At 44.6% G+C, this 20,594-nt stretch overlaps 1 protein-coding gene across 10 annotated transcripts in view; it reads left to right on the plus strand.

Moving 5' to 3' along the window:
* TBC1D14 (TBC1 domain family member 14) overlaps window positions 1-20,594 on the plus strand; it is a 95,427-nt gene that overhangs the window by 43,139 nt on the left and 31,694 nt on the right. For 6 of the 10 annotated variants that reach the window (XR_013766291.1, XM_079154346.1, XM_079154344.1 and 3 more), the window contains one exon: window positions 594-714. The exons of 1 other annotated variant lie outside the window; for it this stretch is intronic. Coding sequence is in view for 8 of the 9 variants with exons in the window: in XM_079154346.1 (XP_079010472.1) it covers window positions 594-714 (121 nt within the window). In the remaining variant the exon portion in view is untranslated. Of the gene's footprint in view, window positions 1-593; window positions 715-2,694; window positions 2,858-13,318; window positions 15,653-20,594 lie in introns of those variants that run through there. 3 more of the 10 variants (XM_079154349.1, XM_079154350.1, XM_079154352.1) reach the window with 2 other exon arrangements.

Below are 20,594 nucleotides of genomic sequence, written 5' to 3' on the forward strand. Positions count from 1 at the left end.
GTGGACTACCAGTTGGTAGTTGTGTTTCTTGGAGCTTTGTTTGCTGTTCTTGGAGAGAAGACATGACCATTACATGAGTGCCTTTCCTTTTATGATTCTTGACAACTTTGTAAGTAGATAATACAGATTAACCTTGAAGAGAACTGAACTGCGCTAGAGGCTAAGTACTAAAGCAATTGCTATTCTTAGATACATTCTGCACCTCAAATTCCAGTTCATTCAACAGCCTTGTTGATCATGGGCTGGTGTCCCTTTGTTAAACATAACAGGTAAAGAGAGGTTAATATATGGGTCCAGAGTCACACAGTTAATGAATGGTTGAGCCAGGGTTTTAATTCGATTCATATATCTCGTTTCCCACTCTAAATTGTAGACTATACACACCTAACAGTTAAGTAACAAAAAGTTCATTGCTGGTTTCAGGTCTTTCTCTTGCTTCATTGTTCTGACTGAAGAGTTAATGTGGCTCACCACATATCCCTCTCCAAGAAAACTTGACTTTTTTTTTTTTTTTTTAATCAGAGTGATTTGGCTGTCCTAATGTCTTTTTAAATACCCAGAAGTTCCCTAACCCTTTTATTTTCTTCCTATAGGAATTTGCTTGCTAGAAAACAAAATGCACGACTTGACAAACAAAATGACTCGGGATGGAAGTTATTTGGAAAAGTGCCACTCCGAGAGAATGCTCAGAGAGAGCCAAAGAGAATGCAAAAGGTACACCAGACTCAACCCAGAAACAGGCTGTTGTGTGCACAGCAAACGTTCACAAACCCCGCAGAAACGACTATTGCTGAGGCTCGGAAATCAGAAAAATCTTCGTATTGTTTGCATGTCAAGTTCCTAAAAAAGCTAAGTTTGTATCAGAGTGTGGATGAATTTCACCCTTTTAAATTTTTATAGCTTGTCACATGCACATAGGGAAGTTGACTGGACAGAGTTGGGCTTTAGATATTTATAACTTGATTAAATTGAATCACGCTTTTCACTAACAGCGGCAAACTTATTTATCATCAGATTTTTTTTTTTTTTTTTTTTTTTGCGGTGCTGGGGATTGAACCCAGGGCCTTGTGCTTGCAAGGCAGGCACTCTACCAACTGACCTATATCCCCAGCCCCTATCATCAGATTTTTTGGCTTGATATTAAAACATTTCTCCCCTCGGTTTCTTGGGGCTTAAATCTTTCCAGTGTTGCTCTGGGATGGAAGTCTAGGCTGTCATCTTCCTGGGCTCTGATAGGACCCCTCCCTTGCTCACTCTTAAGTTACCCACTTCTGTGTTAGGATCAGGCTAAGCCCGCAGCGTTATCCCCACCCTGCTGCCCTGGTCCTCACTGTAGGAGTCATGCCAGCAGCTGCAGCCATGTGTTCATCTTTGCAGGGAGGGGCTCCCGCACAGACATGGCATGCTTGTGGTCTGGGTAACCTTGACCGGTAGCCCTGCAACCTCTTCCAGGCCCCAAACACGGCCATTTTGGCATCCTGACAGTCTGCCATTGGCCCAGTGCCTTGACATTGTCCCCAGCCACTTTCTTCTTCCAGCCTGACATTTTTGGAGGCAGAACTGTTGAGGACGACTAAGTGCTGGGCTCATGATTGGCACTGGGGTTAGAGAAGGGACAGGCACCTGTGCACAGGAGCAGTCCTCTGGAAATGATCCCAGGACAGGTTTTTGAGGAACTCAAGTGTGTAGGAGGGAGGCAGAGCCTTCCAGGGAACCACACAGGCACAGAGTCAGAGGTGTGACAGAATTGTTACGGGGACTGAGTACTGAATGATTGTGATGTGCTAGTTTTAGATGGTTTCACACTTGTGTTTCTAGTTCATTTAAAACTGGGATTGACCCTGTGAAGAAGGATTGTTATCTTTGGTTTACCAAAGAAACAATGAGACATGGAGACCAGGTGACTTATGCAGGACCGTGTAGCTAGGAAGTGGCAGAGCTAAAATGTGACCCCAGGAATTCAGGCTCAGAGCCTCAGTGCAGGCAGAGCTGGGCAGGCAGTGAGCAGCATGAACTGGGGGAGCATCAGGAGGAGGTTGTGCCTAGTGCTGGTGTGCCTGTTGCCTGCCTCCTACCTGGGGGTTCTCTGAGGGCAAGGAACGATGAACTTACCCTGGCAAGTCCAGGTGAGAGAAGGCAGGGTCTGGCCGAGTGCTGAGGTCATGGTGGGGAGTAGAGGATAGCCTCTGTGACTACTGGACAAGTGGGTAGAATCTGCTGGATGCAGGGAGAGGCTGTGGTGCAGCCCAGCACTGGGCTCCTGTAGTCACACTTCAGCAAACTGTCCTGAATGTTGTCTGCTGTTCCATGTGTTAATTGTCTACACCAGGGAGACTCAGTAAGTTGGTGCTAGAATTCACTTTTGTGATTGTTGTGTTTTGGTTTGAATCATTTTGTAGGCTTATCAAGCATAAAATGAAAATAAGAGATTTTATGCGAAACTCAGATGCAGATTTCTTAGGACACTAAGTAGCAACACTATTGTAAGGTTTTTGAAGAAATCTGCACTTTAAGAAAATGTAAGTTATACAAATCTCCTATCACTTTTAATATCTGTTGCCTCATGTTTGACTTTCTTATTTTAGTACGTGGATTATTGATTTTTTTGTTTTGTTTTGTTTTTTTTTTAAAGAACATGTTCTTGACCTCAAAGTTTTTGTTTTGTTTTGTTCTTTTGTGAACTGAAATGATCAGGCCAGCTGATGTGGTAACACATGTACTTCAGAGAAGACCATCTGGCTTCAGTCATCAATAATAAAGAATGTCATTGTACCTGCATGAGTCATCCAGCCCTGCCCGGGACCTGCTTGCTTGTGCTCTGTGTCTTTGGTCTCTCATCTTTCATGTCCTGCTCCAGGTTGGCAAAGTCTGGGAGGGGTGCGGGTGAAGGGCCTGCTGCTGTGAGGAGGTTTCTGGGCACTGGCCTGAGTGGCTGCTGTTACAGGCGTCAACTCACTCAGCTCCACTGTGGAGAGGCAGGGTGGGCCTTGAGCGTCCACACTTGTGGTCCAGGATGGAGACAGTAACACCTTAGACCTAAAGCATAAAATAAACATAAGGTGTTCAGGAAACTCTTAATTCCTTTTCCTTCTTTGGATTTTTTTTTTTTTTTTTTTTTTTTTAATTTGAGAAAAGTAGTGTCACATGGTGATTTAAGAACATGAACTTTAGGGTAAGACTGTTCAGTTTGCATCCCAGCACTGCCACAGTTGAACTGTGACTTTGGCCAAATTACTTAACCTTTTCAAGCCTTCATTTTCCTCATCTCTAGAACTGCGAGAAAAATAACACCTACCTCAAAGGTGGTGAGATTAGATTAGTAAATATACATCGTGCACTCAGAACATCATGAAGGAAAAGTGTTCGTCATGAGCAGTGTTTCTTTCTCATGACAAGATAGCCACAAACAAGAGAAAGTGGAATGCAGTGTGAGAAGGAGCCTGAGCCCTTTGTTTGCTGCTTCTGCAAACACCGGGCCTCTTAGGGCCATCTCTTTCTTGCCTGGAGTGCTAGGAACACAGAAGCAGTTGTGTTGATGTGCTTCCAGAGTCTGAGGCTGAGATGAGGGAAGGGTGTGCACCAGCCAGGAGCTTTGGACTTGATTTCTAGGTTCACCTGTTTTTGTCTGTATGACCTGACAAGTTGTTTCTTCTTGGTTTCCTCATCTGCCAGATGGGCTTTACCACACCTACTTTATTAGATTGCTAGGATTTAAGAGAGTGTATGTGATATATTTCTGCCCAGAGTCTAGCACAGAGTTAACTTTTGCCCAGAGTTACTCAAGAAGTAGCTCTCACAACTTTTAGTTTATAAATAGACTCAATTTGTGATATAGATGCTGTGTGTGGTTTGTCCATGGCACACCTGATATCATTCTGACTGGGCCATGGTCTCCTGACTTGGGCCTTACAGACTTCAGTTTTTTGGGGAAATGTTAATGGTGTTATTTTCAGTTACCTTTTCAAATTTCATAAAAATTTTTCAAACTTACGTTGTGTTTTCTATCAATTTTCATTATGATTTCAGAGAGATTTCCTTAGTAGGGAAAACAAAACTGTGCAGTGGTAAGAGAATCACACTAAAACCATAGCTTTTTTTTTTAAATAACTTTATTAATTTATTTTTTTATGTGGTGCTGAGAATTGAACCTAATGCCTCACATGTGCTAGGTAAGTGCTCTACCACTGAGCTACAACCCTAGCCCGAAAGCCATAGTTCTTGAAGTGTGGCCTCCAGACAAGGCATGCCATCATTAGCTGGTATTTGTGAGAAATGCAGATTCTCAGGTTTCAGCCACCTCTTACCCGCCCTCAAACCCCGCCCCCCCCCACTCTTGGGTTGGGACCCACAGGTAATCCTAACGCATACTAAAATCTAAGAACCGTTCCTGTGCAAGAAGGGAATGTTGAATTTGGGAAGAAAATAAGAAAATAAGTTGTTTTCACCTTTACTTAGCTCTGGGCTAAAGGGCCCAGAGCACACTAGCATACAGATTTTGCTAACTGCTGGTGAACTGGAGTTCTTGAGAATAAAGGTAGGGAGCATGCATTTGAAGAGAGCTGCCTTCAGGTTTCCAACCTTGGGGTTTGTATGCACTGGGCTCTGGCCAGATTGTCAGGGGTGGTGGCACTGCCTTGGTGGCACTTGTCCTTTTCTTTGTGAACAGAAGGGGGCCTTCTTTCTTGGATTCCTTGGTATTTTGGTTTGCTGCACAGTTCAAAGCCACTGAGCAGATCCATCCTGGGATTAAAATGAAGTACAGGACTTACTTGCCCTTGCTTTCATTGGATCAAACAAAAGACATTTTAACAGGTAGCTCAAATAATTAATTGCAGTTGTGATAAATGTGAAGAAATCCAGAGTGCAGTGATCACAGAGAAGTTTTTGTACCATCAAGCATATTTCTCAAAAATCAAGTTTTTTAAGTAATTGCCAATCGCCCTGTGCAGTGGTCAGTTCTCAGCCCTTGTTTCCTGGACTCATGAACAGCACTGCCTCAGCTAACCTCTCCTTTGCCCCTCCAGATGTCCCATCCTTCCTCTTTTCCAATTTCCTTTGCTATGTCCTTCCTCTTCCCAATCCTGTAAGTGTTGGAGCACCACCTCTCAGGTACTTCAAGTCTGTGGTCACTTCCTAGGGCATCTTGACTAGACTTGGGTCTTCATTGCAGACCTACACAGGAGCCCTATTCTTGTCTTCAGTCAGGATTCTACCCCTGAGCTCCAAAGCCAGGCATCCAGCTGCCTAAAAGACTATAAGAAGACCATTGAAAAGTAAATGTGAGGTTTTGTAATTTGAACAGATGTCAGAGGCTCGAGATTAAGAACGTGAGTCAACAGAATTTATGAATCTTTTAGACAAAACTCTGTACACAGGTTTAAGGAAAGGGCATTATTGTGAGGAGATGAGGCTGACCAGGGCTCAGAGATAGCCACTGATAGGAGCAGTGATGGCGGCAGAAAAAGACAGGCTGATAGATTCCAATAACCTGCATCTGACTCTTATCATTGGAGCAGAGGTGAGTACATGGCCTATTGGTTTGGGCTCATATGACTGGGAATGTCTTGGATGGCCTTATGGAATTTCAGGTCAGCTCTTAGATCTTAAAGAGAGAACCTCAGAAGGCAGCAAATCCAAGGGAACTTGAAGTGACGTTCATTCTCACCTGGGTTCTGAGAAGTCTGGGTGACTCAGAAAGTCACAGAACATCACAAATTGCAGATAGCATTGATCAGGGTGGTCAGTGTGGGTAGCTAGCTATGGACCTACAGGTGAACTCTAAAACAACAAAACTAATTCCACTTTCATCAACCCTCACGCCTTTGGAAAATGGGTTTCAGTGAGTTTACAGAGACAGAGCAGGTCTCAGTTCCAGGTACTGTGGAGTGAGGGTATTCAATCTGCCTCCCTAATGAAGGCAGCTTGGAAACTGAACAGAGCAGTTAAGGGTGCTAGGAATTACACAGAAGCTGGTGGACTACGGAAGACCAGAATTCCCAGCACTGTGGAAGTGATACTGAGTTCACTGATTTTTTTTCCCCTCTGATATTCTCCAGCCTGAACTTGGGCAGCCCCAAACCCAGAAAGGAGTACCGGAAGGAGCTCTTGTGTGTGATCTGAAGAGGCACCTTACGCTCAGGCAGAAGCCCTGCTTGTCATTGTCCTTTCCCTGTGCTCTTGCACCCTAGCACCCAGTCTGTCTTAAGGAAGCAGCATGGGAACTGGATCTCTTAGGACAGGGAATTGATGAGAAGAGCTTTCTTCCCCAGAAAGTGGGTGAAGCTCTGGCACATTATCCTGTCTTACCTCCACCTGGCCCTGATGAAGACACAGTTGTGATAAGTGTGTGGCTAGATACCAGACAGAGGAGACCTAGGGAACTGGAAAGTGCTAGGGGATTGTAGAGAGGAGAGGCACAGGAAAGTGACCCTTTAAAGTTGTTAGAACTCCTGGAATTCCAGGTTGTGGGAGTATGTTTCCCACTGAAGTGTTGTATTCATAGACTGAAGACTGAACTTCGCAGATAACTGGGTCACTGGGTGGCGCACATGTGGGATAGATTCAAAAAGAACTGAGAATGTGGCTGAGTTTGTAATCACAACTCTGAGAAGCTAGCTGGAACTTGGGTTTGGAATCCAGTTGGATTGCTCATTTACCAAAATAAAAAATGTCAACATTTAGACAGACCCAGAGTCTCATAATACAATATTCAATACATCTGGAAGGCAGTTCAGAATTACCTGGCTTATGAACTACAATTATCTTTTGATAATCTATATACACCAAAGTCAAGATTACACAGATGTTGGAATTATCAGCAAAGATGCTAAAGCAGCCATTATAAAAATGTTTCAGCAAGGAAGGGCAATTACTCTTGAGATGGGAAGATAGAAAATAACAGTGAAGAAATAGAAAATTTGAGAACTAAGTGTAGATGGTCACTGTAGCACAAGCCTGTAATCCCAGTAACATTGGGAGGCTGAGGCAGAAGGATTGTAAATTTTTTGAGGCCAGCTTGGGCAATTTAGTGAGATCCTCAGCAACTTAGCCAGACCCTGTCTCAAAAATAAATAAATAAACAAACAAACAAACAAACAAATAAATAAATGGCTGGCTGGCTGGCTGGCTGGCTGGCTGGGGACAAAGCTCAGTGAGAAAGTGCCTGTGGGTTAAATCCCCAGTATGCTCTCACACACTCTTGAGTAGAAATTTTATAACTGAGAAACATAACCGAAAGGACCAACCAGACAAGCTCAATGGTAGGATATACGTGCTGGAGAAAAGATGGAGTGAATTTTGAGATCATTGATAGAAATTATCCAGTCTGAGCAATACAGAGAAAAAACAAAAGCAAAAACAAGAACCCTGAGCCTAGAGAACATATGGAAGAGTTAAAAAGTCTAACTTTGTGTCATTGGAGTTTCAGAAGAGAATGAGAGACTGTGATACAGAAAAAATATTGGAATAAACAGTGGCTAAATATGTTGCAAATTTGGCAAAAGACATAAAACCTGCAGATTCAAGAGACTCTTAAAGTGACACTCAAACAGGATAAACCTAAAAAGCCCATGTCCAGATATGTCATAACCAAACTGCTGAAAATTCAGAAAAAAATCTTAACAAGCAGCCAGAGAAAAACATGCATTACTTATTGGGAAATAAAAATTGGAATGACTGAATTTCTCATCAGAAACCACAGAGACCAGAAGGAAATGAAAAAACATTTTTGGACTACTGAAGGGAAAGAACAGTCAACTCAGAATTTTGCATCCAGCACAAATACCCTTCAGGAATGAAGGTGAAATGAAGGGATCCTCAGGTGAAAGACTACAAGAGGACTGGTTGTCAGCAGCCCTGCTGTGAAGAAATCGCTAAAGGAATATTTCAGACTGAAGGACCTGTACTAGAAGGGAACTTGGAATATCAGGAAGAAAGATGTACATTGTTCTGGATAAATGTGGACTATTCTCTTTTAAAAAAAAAAAAAAAAAGTTGTACATGGACATGATACCTTTATTTTATTTGTTTTTATGTGGTGCTGAGAATTGAACCCAGTGCCTCACGCATGCCAGAAGAGTATTCTACCACTGAGCCACAAACACAGCCCTGGACTATTCTTTTAATGAGTTCTTTACAAAGTATGCCTGGTTGGAAGCAAAGGTCATAGTGTGATGTGGGGTTTCAAGTGTAAGGTAACCTTCAGTGCTCCTCTCCAGACACGGGAAGAGCTGAACGCCACCAACAGCCAGCTGGGTCTTACTGGCCCAGGGTCATTCCAGCCTCCAGCAGCAGTAGAGCACATGTTTCAAGCACACATGGACATGCACTAGGATAGGCCAGAGAAACGGGAATATTTTGAAATGAGATGCTTCAATCTGAGTTCTCTGACCACAGTGGTATTAGACTAGAGAGAGTGACAGAAAGATAGCACGAACACTGCCAAAAATGTGGAGATTAACAAGTAACAAACTTCTAAATAAATTATGGGTTAATGAGGAAGTGAAAAGGAAAAGTAGTTTGAAATCACATCTTCTAGGATGCAGTGTTTGGAAAGGAAATTGATAGCATTAAAATGCATGGTTTCACTGGTGAAGAAAGGTCTCACACCAGTAATCTAAGTTTCTATCTTAAGAAACTGTAAAAGAGCAAACCCAACGCAAGCAAATAATAAACATAGGAACAGAAATAACGAGTTTAAGGCAAGAAAATGATAGTGGAGCCAAGAGCCAGTTCTTTGAATTGACCAGTAAAATTGATCAAACTCTAGTAACTGACAAAATAACCAAGTTATCAGTAGAAGAAATGAAAAAGGACACCTCTGTGGACCATGCATAAATTAAAAAGAGAATGTTTTGGATAGCTCTTTGTACATAAATTTGACAGCTTACATGAAATGGTCCATTTCTTTGAAAATTACAAATCATCTAAGATGAAATAGATTAACCAGAATGATATTTCAATTACAAAAAAGCAAGTAGTAGTTAAAAGCCTTCCAAAAAAGATATCTAGGCCCACATGGTTTCACTGGTGAATTCTATTGAACATTTGAAGAAAAAAATAACAATTTTAGAAGAGGGAATACTTCCTGACTCATTTTATGATAGGCTGTTATTACTCAAACCAGATAAATACAGTATTAAAAAGACAAACTGCAGACCAGCATCTCTTAAGACACACACACACAAGATCCTGAATACAGTATTAACAAACTGAATCCAAGAAAACATTAAAAAAGCAATACACATGACTAAGAGATGTTTATCCTGGGAATGCAAGGCCGGCTCAGCATTTGACATTAGTCGGTATGATTTGCCATAGTTCTAAGCTAAAGAAAACCACATGAGCCTATCAGTTGAGGCAAACAAAGCATTTGATACAATTCAGTGTTCATTTCCAATAAACCCTCTCAGCAAGGAGAATAGAAAAGAGCCTCCTAAACTGGACAGTGGACGTCTGCAAAAATAGCTCTCACTGTAGTCAGACTGGAAGCTCCTGTGTCACTGGTGAGAGTGCACAGTGGTGTAGCCACTCTGGAAGAACAGTTTGGAAAATCTAAAGGAGATGGAACACAGGGCCACTATAGAACTGAGCTTAATCTCCAACCCTTTTTATTTTGAGACTTGGCCTTGCTAATAAATTGCCAAGACTGGCCTTGAATTTGTAATCCTCCTGCCTCAGCCTCCCTACTTGCTGGGATTACAGGCATGTGCCACTGTGCCCAGCCAGATGTTTCTTACAGAGTGAAGTATATGCGTAGTTTGGTATCTCTGGGAAATTGGTTCCAGGGCCCTCTGCAGATCCCCAAATCCTCAGGCACTCAAGTCCCTTAAATACATAAGCTGACCTCTTCCTGTAGACTTTAAACCATCTCTACATTACTTAACATAACTCATACGATGTAAATGCTGTGTGAATAATTTTTGGCCATGTTGTTTCAGGAATTATGACAAATACTGTGCAGATGCATTGTTTTTTCCAAAAATATTTTTGGTTGGCATTTGTTTGAATTGGTTGATTTGGAACTTGCAGATATGAAGATCTGACTGTACTTTCAAATTGTATCACAGAGAAATGAAAGTTTATGCTGGTACAAGATCTACACAGGTGGTCAGTCCCCTCAGTTCTCCTCTGCCCCCACTTCATTTTGGCCTCATTAGCTTGCTCTTTGCCCCAGACCTTTGCCCTTGTCCTATCCTACCTTCTGCGTGGTCTTCCCAGGGCCAACTCCTTGTCATGGGTCTCAGCTCAGTTGGTATCTTCTCAGGTTCCCCTAAGCACCCAGTCTAAAGGGACCCATGCCCACATGCTCAGTCTTTTTCAGGCTTCTGGGTCTTTTCTACACAGCACTTTTCTTCACTGAAATCCTACATGTACTTGCTGCTTCACTGCTTGTCTCTCAAGCCCAGCAGCATGTAGTCGGGATGGAGAGGTCCAGACCTGTCTCTTGTCAATACCTGGCTGTAGAGGATGGCTAATTTGGAAGCTACCACATACCATTTTATTGATATTGTTTTATTGTTTTATTCTTCTTTCTGTAGCACCATATACATTTCCCTATAGGTTTATGTATTCTCCCATGATTTCATTTCTACTTACTAAGTAATAATCTTTGGGGTTGCTATCTCATGGTTTACTAGCCAGTCCTCTAAATTAAGTTGTTCCTTCAATACGTATTTGATCCCTGAGACTTCTGGTGGCATGCAGTAAGATTGGGTTTGTAGTTTGCTGGGGGGCCACAGTGAACAAACGAATCAGTTTTGCCTTCCTGACCTCAAGGGTGGAGATGGTAATGTTATAGACACAGCAGACAGATCCAGTCTGCAGGTGGAGATGCAAGAAGTCTGGGAATTAGCTCTGGTTAACTCAGAAAACTAGGGAGAAACTCCCTTTACATGAGTAAAATAGATGTGAAATTCAGTGCTAGCTTGAGATAGATAAAAGTTCTTAACTTTGGGTTGCTGCTTTAAATTTCAAATTTAGTAGAGTCAGCCTGTCATCATATGGTATGATGTATAGTTTAAACATTGCTGCTGGGCACAGTGGTGTACACCATAATCCCAGCTACTTGGGAAGTTGAGGCAGAAGGATCCAAGTGTTAGGCCAGCCTGGGCAACTTAGGTTTAAAATTAAAAAGGCTGAGGATGTAGCTCAGTGATAGAAAACTTGCCTAGCATGAGTGTGGACCTGGGTTCAATTCCCACTACTGTAGAAACAAACTTGGGAATGCTGCTTAGTTTTAAAGAATGAGATAGTGGGCAGGGGTGTAGGTCTAGCTCAGTGGTAGAGTGTTTGCCTAGCATGTGTGAGGCCCTGGGTTTTATCCCCCTGCACCACAAAAAATAATAAGTAAAATATGTGATAGAAATTATTGCTGGGTGGACAGCAACATGTACAGGGTGTTTGAGGAAGCATATATTTTTCTCAGTACTAGGAATTGCTCAGTGCTGCATCACTGAGCTACACCTCAGCCCTTTTTATTTTTTGGAGACAGGGTCTCGCTAAATTGCCCAAGCTGGCCTTGAACTTGCCATCTTCCTGGCTCAGCCTCCTGAGTAATGGAGATTATAGGCATGTGCCATCCTATCCACGGGGAAACATACATTAATGCATACTCAACACATTCTCAGGGCATCTCTCCCCTCCCCATTAACTTTACTGAATCTGTGGCTTCTCAGTGTGTGGAACCCTGGGTGATGACTGTAGCAGAACTCCATAGTGCTTAGCCCTCTTCCAGCTGCAGGCATGATTTCCAGAAAGTCACCCTTGACTCCCCAGATCAGCACCTCCTGGGGCTCCCCTCCCCTCTCAGCTTTCGCTTGAGCAGATCTGTCTGTTCACAGGTCCATGAGCAACTTGGGGCAGGGAACTTGTTCCTCTTTATTTCTAGGGCCAAGCACTATTTTTTTTTTTTTTTATTTTAATTTTTAAATTTGTTCTTTTTTGTTATACATGACAGTCAATTCTGACATACAAACGTGGAGTATATCTTATTCTAATTAGGATCCCAGTCTTGTACATGATGGTGAGATTCACTGTGCTGTATTCCTATATGTACATAGTAGAGTTATGTCAGATTCATTTCACTGTCTTTCTTATTCCTGTTACCCCCTCCCTTCCCTTCTTTCTCCTTTGTCTAATCCTCTGAACTTCAATTCTGTCCCCCACCCTCGTTGTGTGATAGTGTTAGCATATCAGAGAGAACATTGGACCTTTGATTATTTGGACTGGCTTATTTCACTTAGCATGATACTGGCCAGCTCCATCCATTTATTTGCAAATGCCATAATTTCATTCTTTTTTAAGGCTGAGTAATGTTCTATTGTGCATATATACCACAGTTTCTTTATCCATTCATCTGTTGAAGGGCACCTAGGCTGGTTCCTTAGCTTAGCTATTGTGAATTGAGCTGCTATAAACATTGATATGGCTGCATCAACGTAGGATGCTGTATGCATATACTTTGGGTATATGCCAAGGAGTGGGTCAAATGGTGATTCCATTCCAAGTGTTTTGAGGAATCTCCATACTGTTTTCTAGGGTGGTTGCACCAATTTGCAGTCCCACCAGCAATGTATGAGTGTGCCCTTTCCTCACATCCTGGCCAACAATTATTGTTACTTACATTCTTGATAGTTGCCATTCTGACTGGAGTGAAGTGAATCTCATGAAGTGAATCTCAGCATAGTTTTAATTTGCATTTCTCTAATTGCTAGGGGGAAAGTACTCTTAAGTGCTTGCTGGATGGATGGAAGGACAGCTGTCTTCATGTGATAGCACACTGTTTCCACAAGTGCTTGAGTGTCTCCTCTGCCATGTGCTTCACTTGGCCTTCAGCCAGCTCAAAGGCTTTACAGTCTAGTGAGGTAATGTGAGTCAAATAATAGTGCAATTACTAATGAGTGCCCCTCAAACCAGAGCCTGGTGCTAACAGAGAGGGTGCTATGGATGAGGTGGGCAGGGAGCATTTCTGCAAAGATGGATATTGAAGATGAGACGGAAGGACTGTCCTCCAGCCTTCTTACTAGTTTCAAGAAAAATTTCAAAGAATAATTTGATGAATACACACACTTGGATCAACAGTTGCTGACATGTTGCCACATGTACTTTATTGTGCTTGTATTTTTGAAACACTGAACCATTTGAAGGTAAGTTGAAGATGTCATGAAATCTTCTTGCTCCTAAACACTTCAGCATCCAGCTTTTAAGAATCAAGACATTTCTTGTATAGAATCATGAAATTGTATCTGAGAGGATTGACAGTAATGCCGCAAGAGCATAGATCATGTTCCAGTTTCCTCAGTTGTACTAAAGTGTGTGTATCCAGTGGGTTTGTGTATTGACCTTAATTAGGTGTATGTCCTTTGTTCCCTTTTTTTGGTGCTGGGCCTGGAACCCAGGGCTTTTTGCATTCTAGGCAAGTTCTATAGCACTGAGCCCCTCCCTTCCATTCTCTTTGTATGAAAGTTCTACCTTTTTTTTCATCATAGTCCCTTTTTTTTTTTTTTTTTTTTAATGACCATGGGCCAAAGATCTGTTTCGTGTCTTGAGATGAATAAGATGATAAAACTGATTGCAAGAGCATGTAAAGACTTATATAGATGGGCATAAAAGCCAAGAAAAAATCAGCACCAGATTGCTAGATTAGGTTTCAACAAACTAGGTGGCAGACAACATAACATAATATGGCATTATCTTTCCAACTGAACATAAATCTATATATTAAAGTGTAACTCCACAGTGGTTGGGCTTTAATGGAGTAATAAGTAGCACAAGACCTGCCCTACAGGGCTAGGTGACGTTTAAGCAGGGTGTCGGAGATGCTCTGTGCAGGTTGAGGGATCCCCGACTGTGCTTTTTGCTTGCTTTCATTCCAGATTTGGGTACTTTTTCTTAACAAGACCTTCCCTAATCCTACTAGCCAGGATCAACCAGTGTTTTTAATCTATTACTTTTTAAAAAATGACTTTGTTGAAGTACAATTAATATACCATGAAACTCACTCATTATAAGCATTAATTTGAACAGTTTATTAAGAATATGCCCAACTATCATTGCAATCCAGTTTTAGAAGATTTTCATCATCCAGAGTTTTAGAACAATTTTCATGCTGTTTGCAATCAGTCCCCACTCCCACTTCCAGACTGATTTGCTTTTGTTCTCCAGGCACTGGGCGCTCAGCTGGCCTTGGTGCTGTGTCTGGGCATAGGCCTGCACAGTCTGGTGGTGGGCCTGGCTCTGGTGGCCCAGGCACAGCCCTTTTAAGAAATTTTCACGTCAGTGAAACCATGTAAATTGCCTTTCGTCTGGCATCTTCCACTTGCTGTAATGGTGTTGAGGTTCATCCCTTAGCCGTGTGTGACAGTAGTTTGTTTCTTTTCATTGCTGTTTATTCCTTCCCCAGTTGGTGGACGTTGGATTATTTTAAGTTTTTGGTTATTATGAACAACTCCATGAATTTTTGAATGCAGGTCTTTTTGTGCATGTATTTCTCTTGGGTAGGTTCCTAGGAGTGTGGTAGGTGCATGTTGAATTATATAAGAAACATTCAACTCTTTTCCAGAATGGTTGTACCATTTTACATTCTTCCCAAGGATTTGTGAGAATTCCAGCTTGTCCACATGGGTGCCATCACTTGTCATTCCTCTTTTGATTTTCCTGGTGGGTGTGTCATAGGCTTCTGAGTGAAGAAATTTCTGCTGGCATTTTGGTAGTCCAGGCAACTTTACTGGGTCCCAGACGGGTGTGCAATTTGAACTCATGATGAAGGGATTTATATGAGAGTCCATCAAGGCAGAGAGCCTAATGTTGCCCACTGCTGACCAGAAACAGTTTTGACCCTATGCAGGCTTTGATCAGAAATCTACTCTTTAGTTTCCACGAATGTGTGATCAAAATAACAATTCTGTCACCCCTAAAAGTTTATGCCCCTTCCCAGGCAATGCTCCCAGAAGCAAACATGATGATTTGTCAAGTGTGCATTTTTTTGTGCATACCCTGAGATTTTAAAATAATCTTACTGTAGAAAACGTATGAACCACAGTACAGCACAAGAAATAAAATGTGCACTCCGTAATCCCAGGAAGCGGAGACATGAGGAGTCCAAGTTCCAGGCCAGCCTGGGCAACTGAGCAAGGCCCTCCCTCAAAAATAAATACCTTATTAAACGGGCTGGTGGTGTGGCTCGTGCTAGACCGCTTGTCTGGCATGAGGGAGGCCTCCGTTCCATTCCCAGCACCAGAACGGAAAAAAAAGCCCGTAGTCACCCACCACCAAGAAGTTGCAGCGTTGACGTTTTCGTGGAGTTCCTCCGGTGACGCAGCGCTGCTCTCCATATGGCCTCGCAGGGCGGAGCTCGGCCCCAGGCGCGCCCCTCTGCGGCTCGACCAGGCCCGGTGCAGCAGGCCGCCAGCCGGAGACTCCACCGGTACGACTGCAGGGCCCGCCGCCGCCACGGCTCCCGCCGCTAGGCCGCCCAGCCCGAGCGCCGAGGCCCCGAGCGCGATCAGCGCCCATCTGCGCGCGATTGAGCGGCCTGCGCCCCGCGCCGCGGTCTGGAGCGGCACCGCCCGGTCCGCCGAGCAGCCGCAGGAGGAGGGAGCCGCCACCGGGCATGGGGCGGCCGGTCGCGCGCCTGTGAGGCCCGGCGTTCATGGTGAGTCCGCCCGGGCGCCCCCGCCTGCCCTGCTGGCCCTGGGGCTGCGGTGCGCGCGCGCGTGTGAGTGTGAGTGTGAGCGCGCCCACCGGCCCGGTGCAGGCGTGCGCACAGCGTAGCATGTGTCTCGTCCACCGGCCAGGCTTGCATGGGGCCGCGGCGCCTGCTCTTCCTGCCATCCTTTGTGTCTGCTCCACACCTCTCCCAGGTCCGGTTTTAACGCAGACACATCCTTCCTGCCCTCATTCTTGCCACCCCAAGTTCCGTTGCATCCTGATTCCGGAGCAGGTCAGTTCAGGCCCCAGAGTGGTCTTGCCTTTGGAGGGAGTCTGGGGAGATCAGCCTGCACCTGCCCCAGGCCCAGCTAGGTGGGCAGACCCCAGGAGAGACTGGGCTTCCCAGAATGCTGCTGTTAGTATATTCCACTCACCAGGACACACATTGTTGATGCTTTGTAAGAAATTTGATGATTAGGAAAGGTCTCCTGAGAGCTGCTTCTCCACATGCCAGCATTCCGGGTAACTTAGACAATGCCTGTGTGAGAGTACTGTGTGGGAGTTATACCAGAGAACCCGCAGAGGAGCTGCAGAGCAGGTGTTCCCGGTGGGCCCTGCCTCTGCTGTGGTCACCAGCATTGACCTCTGGAGGACTGAGCACCTGCAAAACCTGTACAGGCCATTCTTCCCCACCCCCCAAATGACACAACAGCCCCCAGATAGTAGAGCAGGGCTCCTTTGCCCACCCCTTGTTACTGTGGCAATGTGTGAAACCAGCTGCCCTGTGACAGCACTTCAGTCTCATTTGATCTTTACCACAACTCTATTTTAAGTGCCCCTTTGAAAGGTAATGTTACAGTGATAGAGTGGTAGTCTTGCTCCTGTCGTTTTTCTGGGCACTGTGGAGGCTGCATGTCAAGGCTTACTCATCCTCATTTCATCTTCACATTTAGCAGAGGAGGATGCAGGCATGGAGGGCAGAGAAAGTGCTCCCGGCAGCTTTGTCTAGCCCCAGCGCTGCCCTGCAGGCTGCCAGGTCTTCGGCCTGGGACACCAGGCACAGCAGGTGTGGTGATTGTGCTGTCACTGGCAGTTCAAGACACCACTGGGATGGCCCACCTGAGGGTGGCTTTTATGTCAAAATCCTTCCCAAAACCCCTTGAGGTTATGTTAATAGGCTGGTCTTGACTCTGTCACAGCTAAGTCAGAGACATGAGCTTTTGATCGATGACCGTTTCTCCTGGCTAAAATAGATTCCAAGAAGCTGGGGCATTCTACTAGTCAGGGTGTTGGCATGATTGACTGCATTTATAGCACTTTTCCAGTTCTGTAAGTAGCATTGACAACCCATCTTTTCTTTCTGCTTGGAATAGTTCCTTTTCATTGTTTGAGAATCCTGGTCTTTTCTCCATAACATGAATGTCTATTGAGGCAGGCTTTGCCCTTCTCTTGGCCCTTGACCCAGGGCAGCCTCTGCAGACAAGGTCCAGCTGTTGGCAGTGCATCACTGTAAGCATTACACTCGCACCCTGCTCTCGGGCCCCACTGTAAGCCTGGTCTCCTGCTATGGGGGCTTTTACTATGAGCTTTATGAAGCTGTTGTCCGGTCCATCTGTTCTGGATAGAACAACTTTATCTCATCACTGTTCCCCATTTAGGATGCCCGTGCTGACCCACAAATCAGTCTGCTCCTGGGTGCCCCTTGGCTGTGGCTGTGTTGTCAGAACACTTCTGCCTCTGGCATCTGGCCTGGACCTTTCCTGTCTCTGCTGAAATGGCACCCATTATGGGCTGTTTCCCTGGTTCCTTCTGTCCTCCCACCACCTGTTGTTCTGTCCTCCTGCATTCTTCTCTCCCCTGTGCCATATCTTCCACCCGCACCTTACTGTTCCTGCAGGGAGCTATACAAAGCTGGGGACTGAGGGCTCTAAAGAGCTGGGCCCCATGTGGCCTCTTCACAAACAAGCTTCTCTTTTCTACGTGTTTCCCCTTCTCTTCTCCAGCCTGCTAAATCTGCCAGGAGCTGAGGCCCCACTCAGGTACCCTTGCCCCCCTGCTTGTCTTTCCCTGTGGACTTGATTATTGGACTACACCTGCAACCTCACCCCTGGTTAAGGGTCACGTGTTCTGTGTGCGGCTTCTATTGGGCTGTCAAGGTCTTGTCTTCCCCTACAGGAGTCATTAGACAACTCAGGGCAGGAACTTTTAAATGAGCGACTTGCAAACTTTTTTTGAAATGACCCCATTAGACAATTCAAGGCAAGACTCGGTGCCCAGATATAACTAGGTATAGAACTGAATCAAACTGCCCTACCTAAATGTACTCTATTTTGTTTTTTTAAATTCGTCCTTGGGTTTGAGTCCAGGGATACTTTACCACTGAGCTACATCCCCAGCCCTTTTTATTTTGAGACAGAGTCTTGATAAGTTGCTGAGTCTGGCCTCGAACTTGTGGTCCTCCTGCCTCAGCTTGCTGAGTTACTGGGGTTATTAGGCACGTGCTAGCACACCAGCCTATGCACTCTTTTTTATTGTTTGATTTTTTTTTTTTTTTTTTAATGCTTTTGTGACCAATTGAACAGAGTTGCCCTAGGACTATAAAGAATTCTGTTCTGAATTCTCTGTGCCATTGTCTATGGTGGACCAGGCAGCAGTTGGCCTGGATGGGTGATTTGTTTTCCTGATTAACCTGCAGGATTTGTGATGAGTCCAGCAATGCAGAGCATTGTTACTTGGTTTAAACCAAGAAACTTTCTGACTTGGTCCCTTGCAGAAGAATCTTTGGAGTTGTAAGTTGGATTGAGGCAGGGACTCAATTGATTTTGCCTGGCACACAGAAAGGGTTCATTATTCTAGCATGCTGCCGGACCAGGTTGACTATCACAGTGGGCTTCATGGTTAATACCATTTGTAGTGAGGGGGCTGAGATAGTCCAGATGACTTGCCTAAGGTCAAAGCCCAAATTTAGAACTAGTTATTATTGATTCCAAGGCTTCAGTACCTGCCATATCATGTGCTGACTTGATGCTGACACTCCTCAGTCAAGTTGTTTTTCACCCCTCCCAGGGTCCTCAGGGGGTATAGTCTTCTTATTGTTCTGGAGTTGGTCTGTCTGGCTAGGACAGTAAGCTTACTGTGACCATGGGAGGACACCCAGGTTTGGAGCAGGACCTGTGACTATTCCAAAAGCCATTTGTACTTGGAAATGTTGCTTGGGGCTTTGCAAAGGCTCTGAGATTTCAAGTATGGGCAGGCCAGGCCTCCTCCATTATTTTAATCATGCGTCATTCTGTGTGATTAAACATTTGTATTTGACCCTCTGTCTTCGCTAACTGTGCACTTAATTCAGTGTTATAGGTTCTGTCATAGTTGAAAGCTTTACTCAGGCTGAACATGATGAAATGACTTCGACTCCTGTCTCTGAGTGGCTTAGAGAAATTCTGTGGTGAAAAACGTGGCCACAGAACCAAATGCTTGGCATTTGACGCAGCTTCCCCACTTATCCGCTGGGGGGGTTGTTCATGTCTCTGGCTTCCACAGTGCCATCTTGGAGGTGGGGATGGTGGCATCTCCTCTCTCTACAGAGAACTGTTGGGAAGGCTAAATTGAGTTAACTGTGTGTGTATGGCCCTTGGAAAGTGCTTGACCCTTCAGCCTTGTCAGCTGCCACTGCTTATTGTTCTTGATAATAGTAAGCAGTGGCAGCTGAGGAGATCCGATGTTTCTGGTCATGAATCTAGGCATGTATCCCCTTTCACTCCTACTTTTCATATCTGCTGTTGCAGACTTTGGGTTGTTGTTTGGCACTGGAGTATTTTCCCTGCCTCCTAGGGTCGTTTCAGGTCTGAGGGAGGAGGCAGGCAGTGGCACATGCTGCCCAGGCCCTGTGCACTGCAGGCACTCTGTGCAGGCAAGCTTGTCCTGGTACTCTAGCAGCCTGCTCTGGTAGTGCCTGTACCCACTTTGTAGATGTGGAAGCAAGGCTCTGGGATTCCATGGCAGTACTCTGTCTGAGTCATAGCTGGTGCTTGGTGGACCTGAGTTTGCTCCCAAGCCTATCTAGCTCTAGAGGCCACAACTGACCCAAGGAGAACCATCCCTTTTCCCTCTGCAACTCCACATGTGTTTGAGTGTATTCTTTTTTTTTTTTTTTTTTTTTTTTTTTTTGTGGTGCTGGCAATTGAACTCGGGACCTTGTACTTGCAAGGCAAGCCCTCTACCAACTGAGCTATCTCTCCCCAGCCCCTGAGTGTATTCTTGAAGGAGGTTGGGCCTGCTCAGAGTGGCAGAGTAGATGGCTCTGCACGCCAGCCTGTACATCAAGCCTCAGTTGCCCTCTCTGAAGAGTGGGTGACAGTTGCCACACAGAAAGTTATGGAGATACAGTAAGACACGTAGAGCACATGGGACAGATAGCCACATTCTAGAACATCTGACTGTTGGATCCAGCATCTTTGGCATTGGCATCCAGTTCACTAGACCAGGCTCAGTAGATAGCCAGTAAATAGCAAATTATGGGTATTGTTACTGATTCTTGTCAGAACGTAATATGTCTTAGGATCTTTCATAGCATGCAGCTTTTGGTAGATTTCCTATGAAATGGAAGATTTATCTGCAGACACGGAGCTTGAAGCTTTCTGCTGCTTAGTGCTACATTGTCACTACTGTGCCTGCCCAGGATGGATGCTCAGAAATTGACCCACAAGCTACTAAGTTTGTTCTCTCAGTACTTCAGTGGAACCATGGTAAGGCAAGGCAAATCTTACCATGGATTTTTTGTGGGCCTACATCTGACCTTGAGCAGGAAGGGTGTACAGAAATTGACTACTCACCTGTTTCCCATAACCTCCATATTCTGAGAAAACAATTTTTCTTTTCTTCTTTTCTACAAGCCTCAATAGGCCCTGCTGGCTGAGAGAATAATTGCTTGCAAAATAATATTACCA

This window comes from Sciurus vulgaris (assembly GCF_902686455.1).
Source record: "Sciurus vulgaris genome assembly, chromosome: 9".
Lineage (NCBI taxonomy): Eukaryota > Metazoa > Chordata > Mammalia > Rodentia > Sciuridae > Sciurus > Sciurus vulgaris.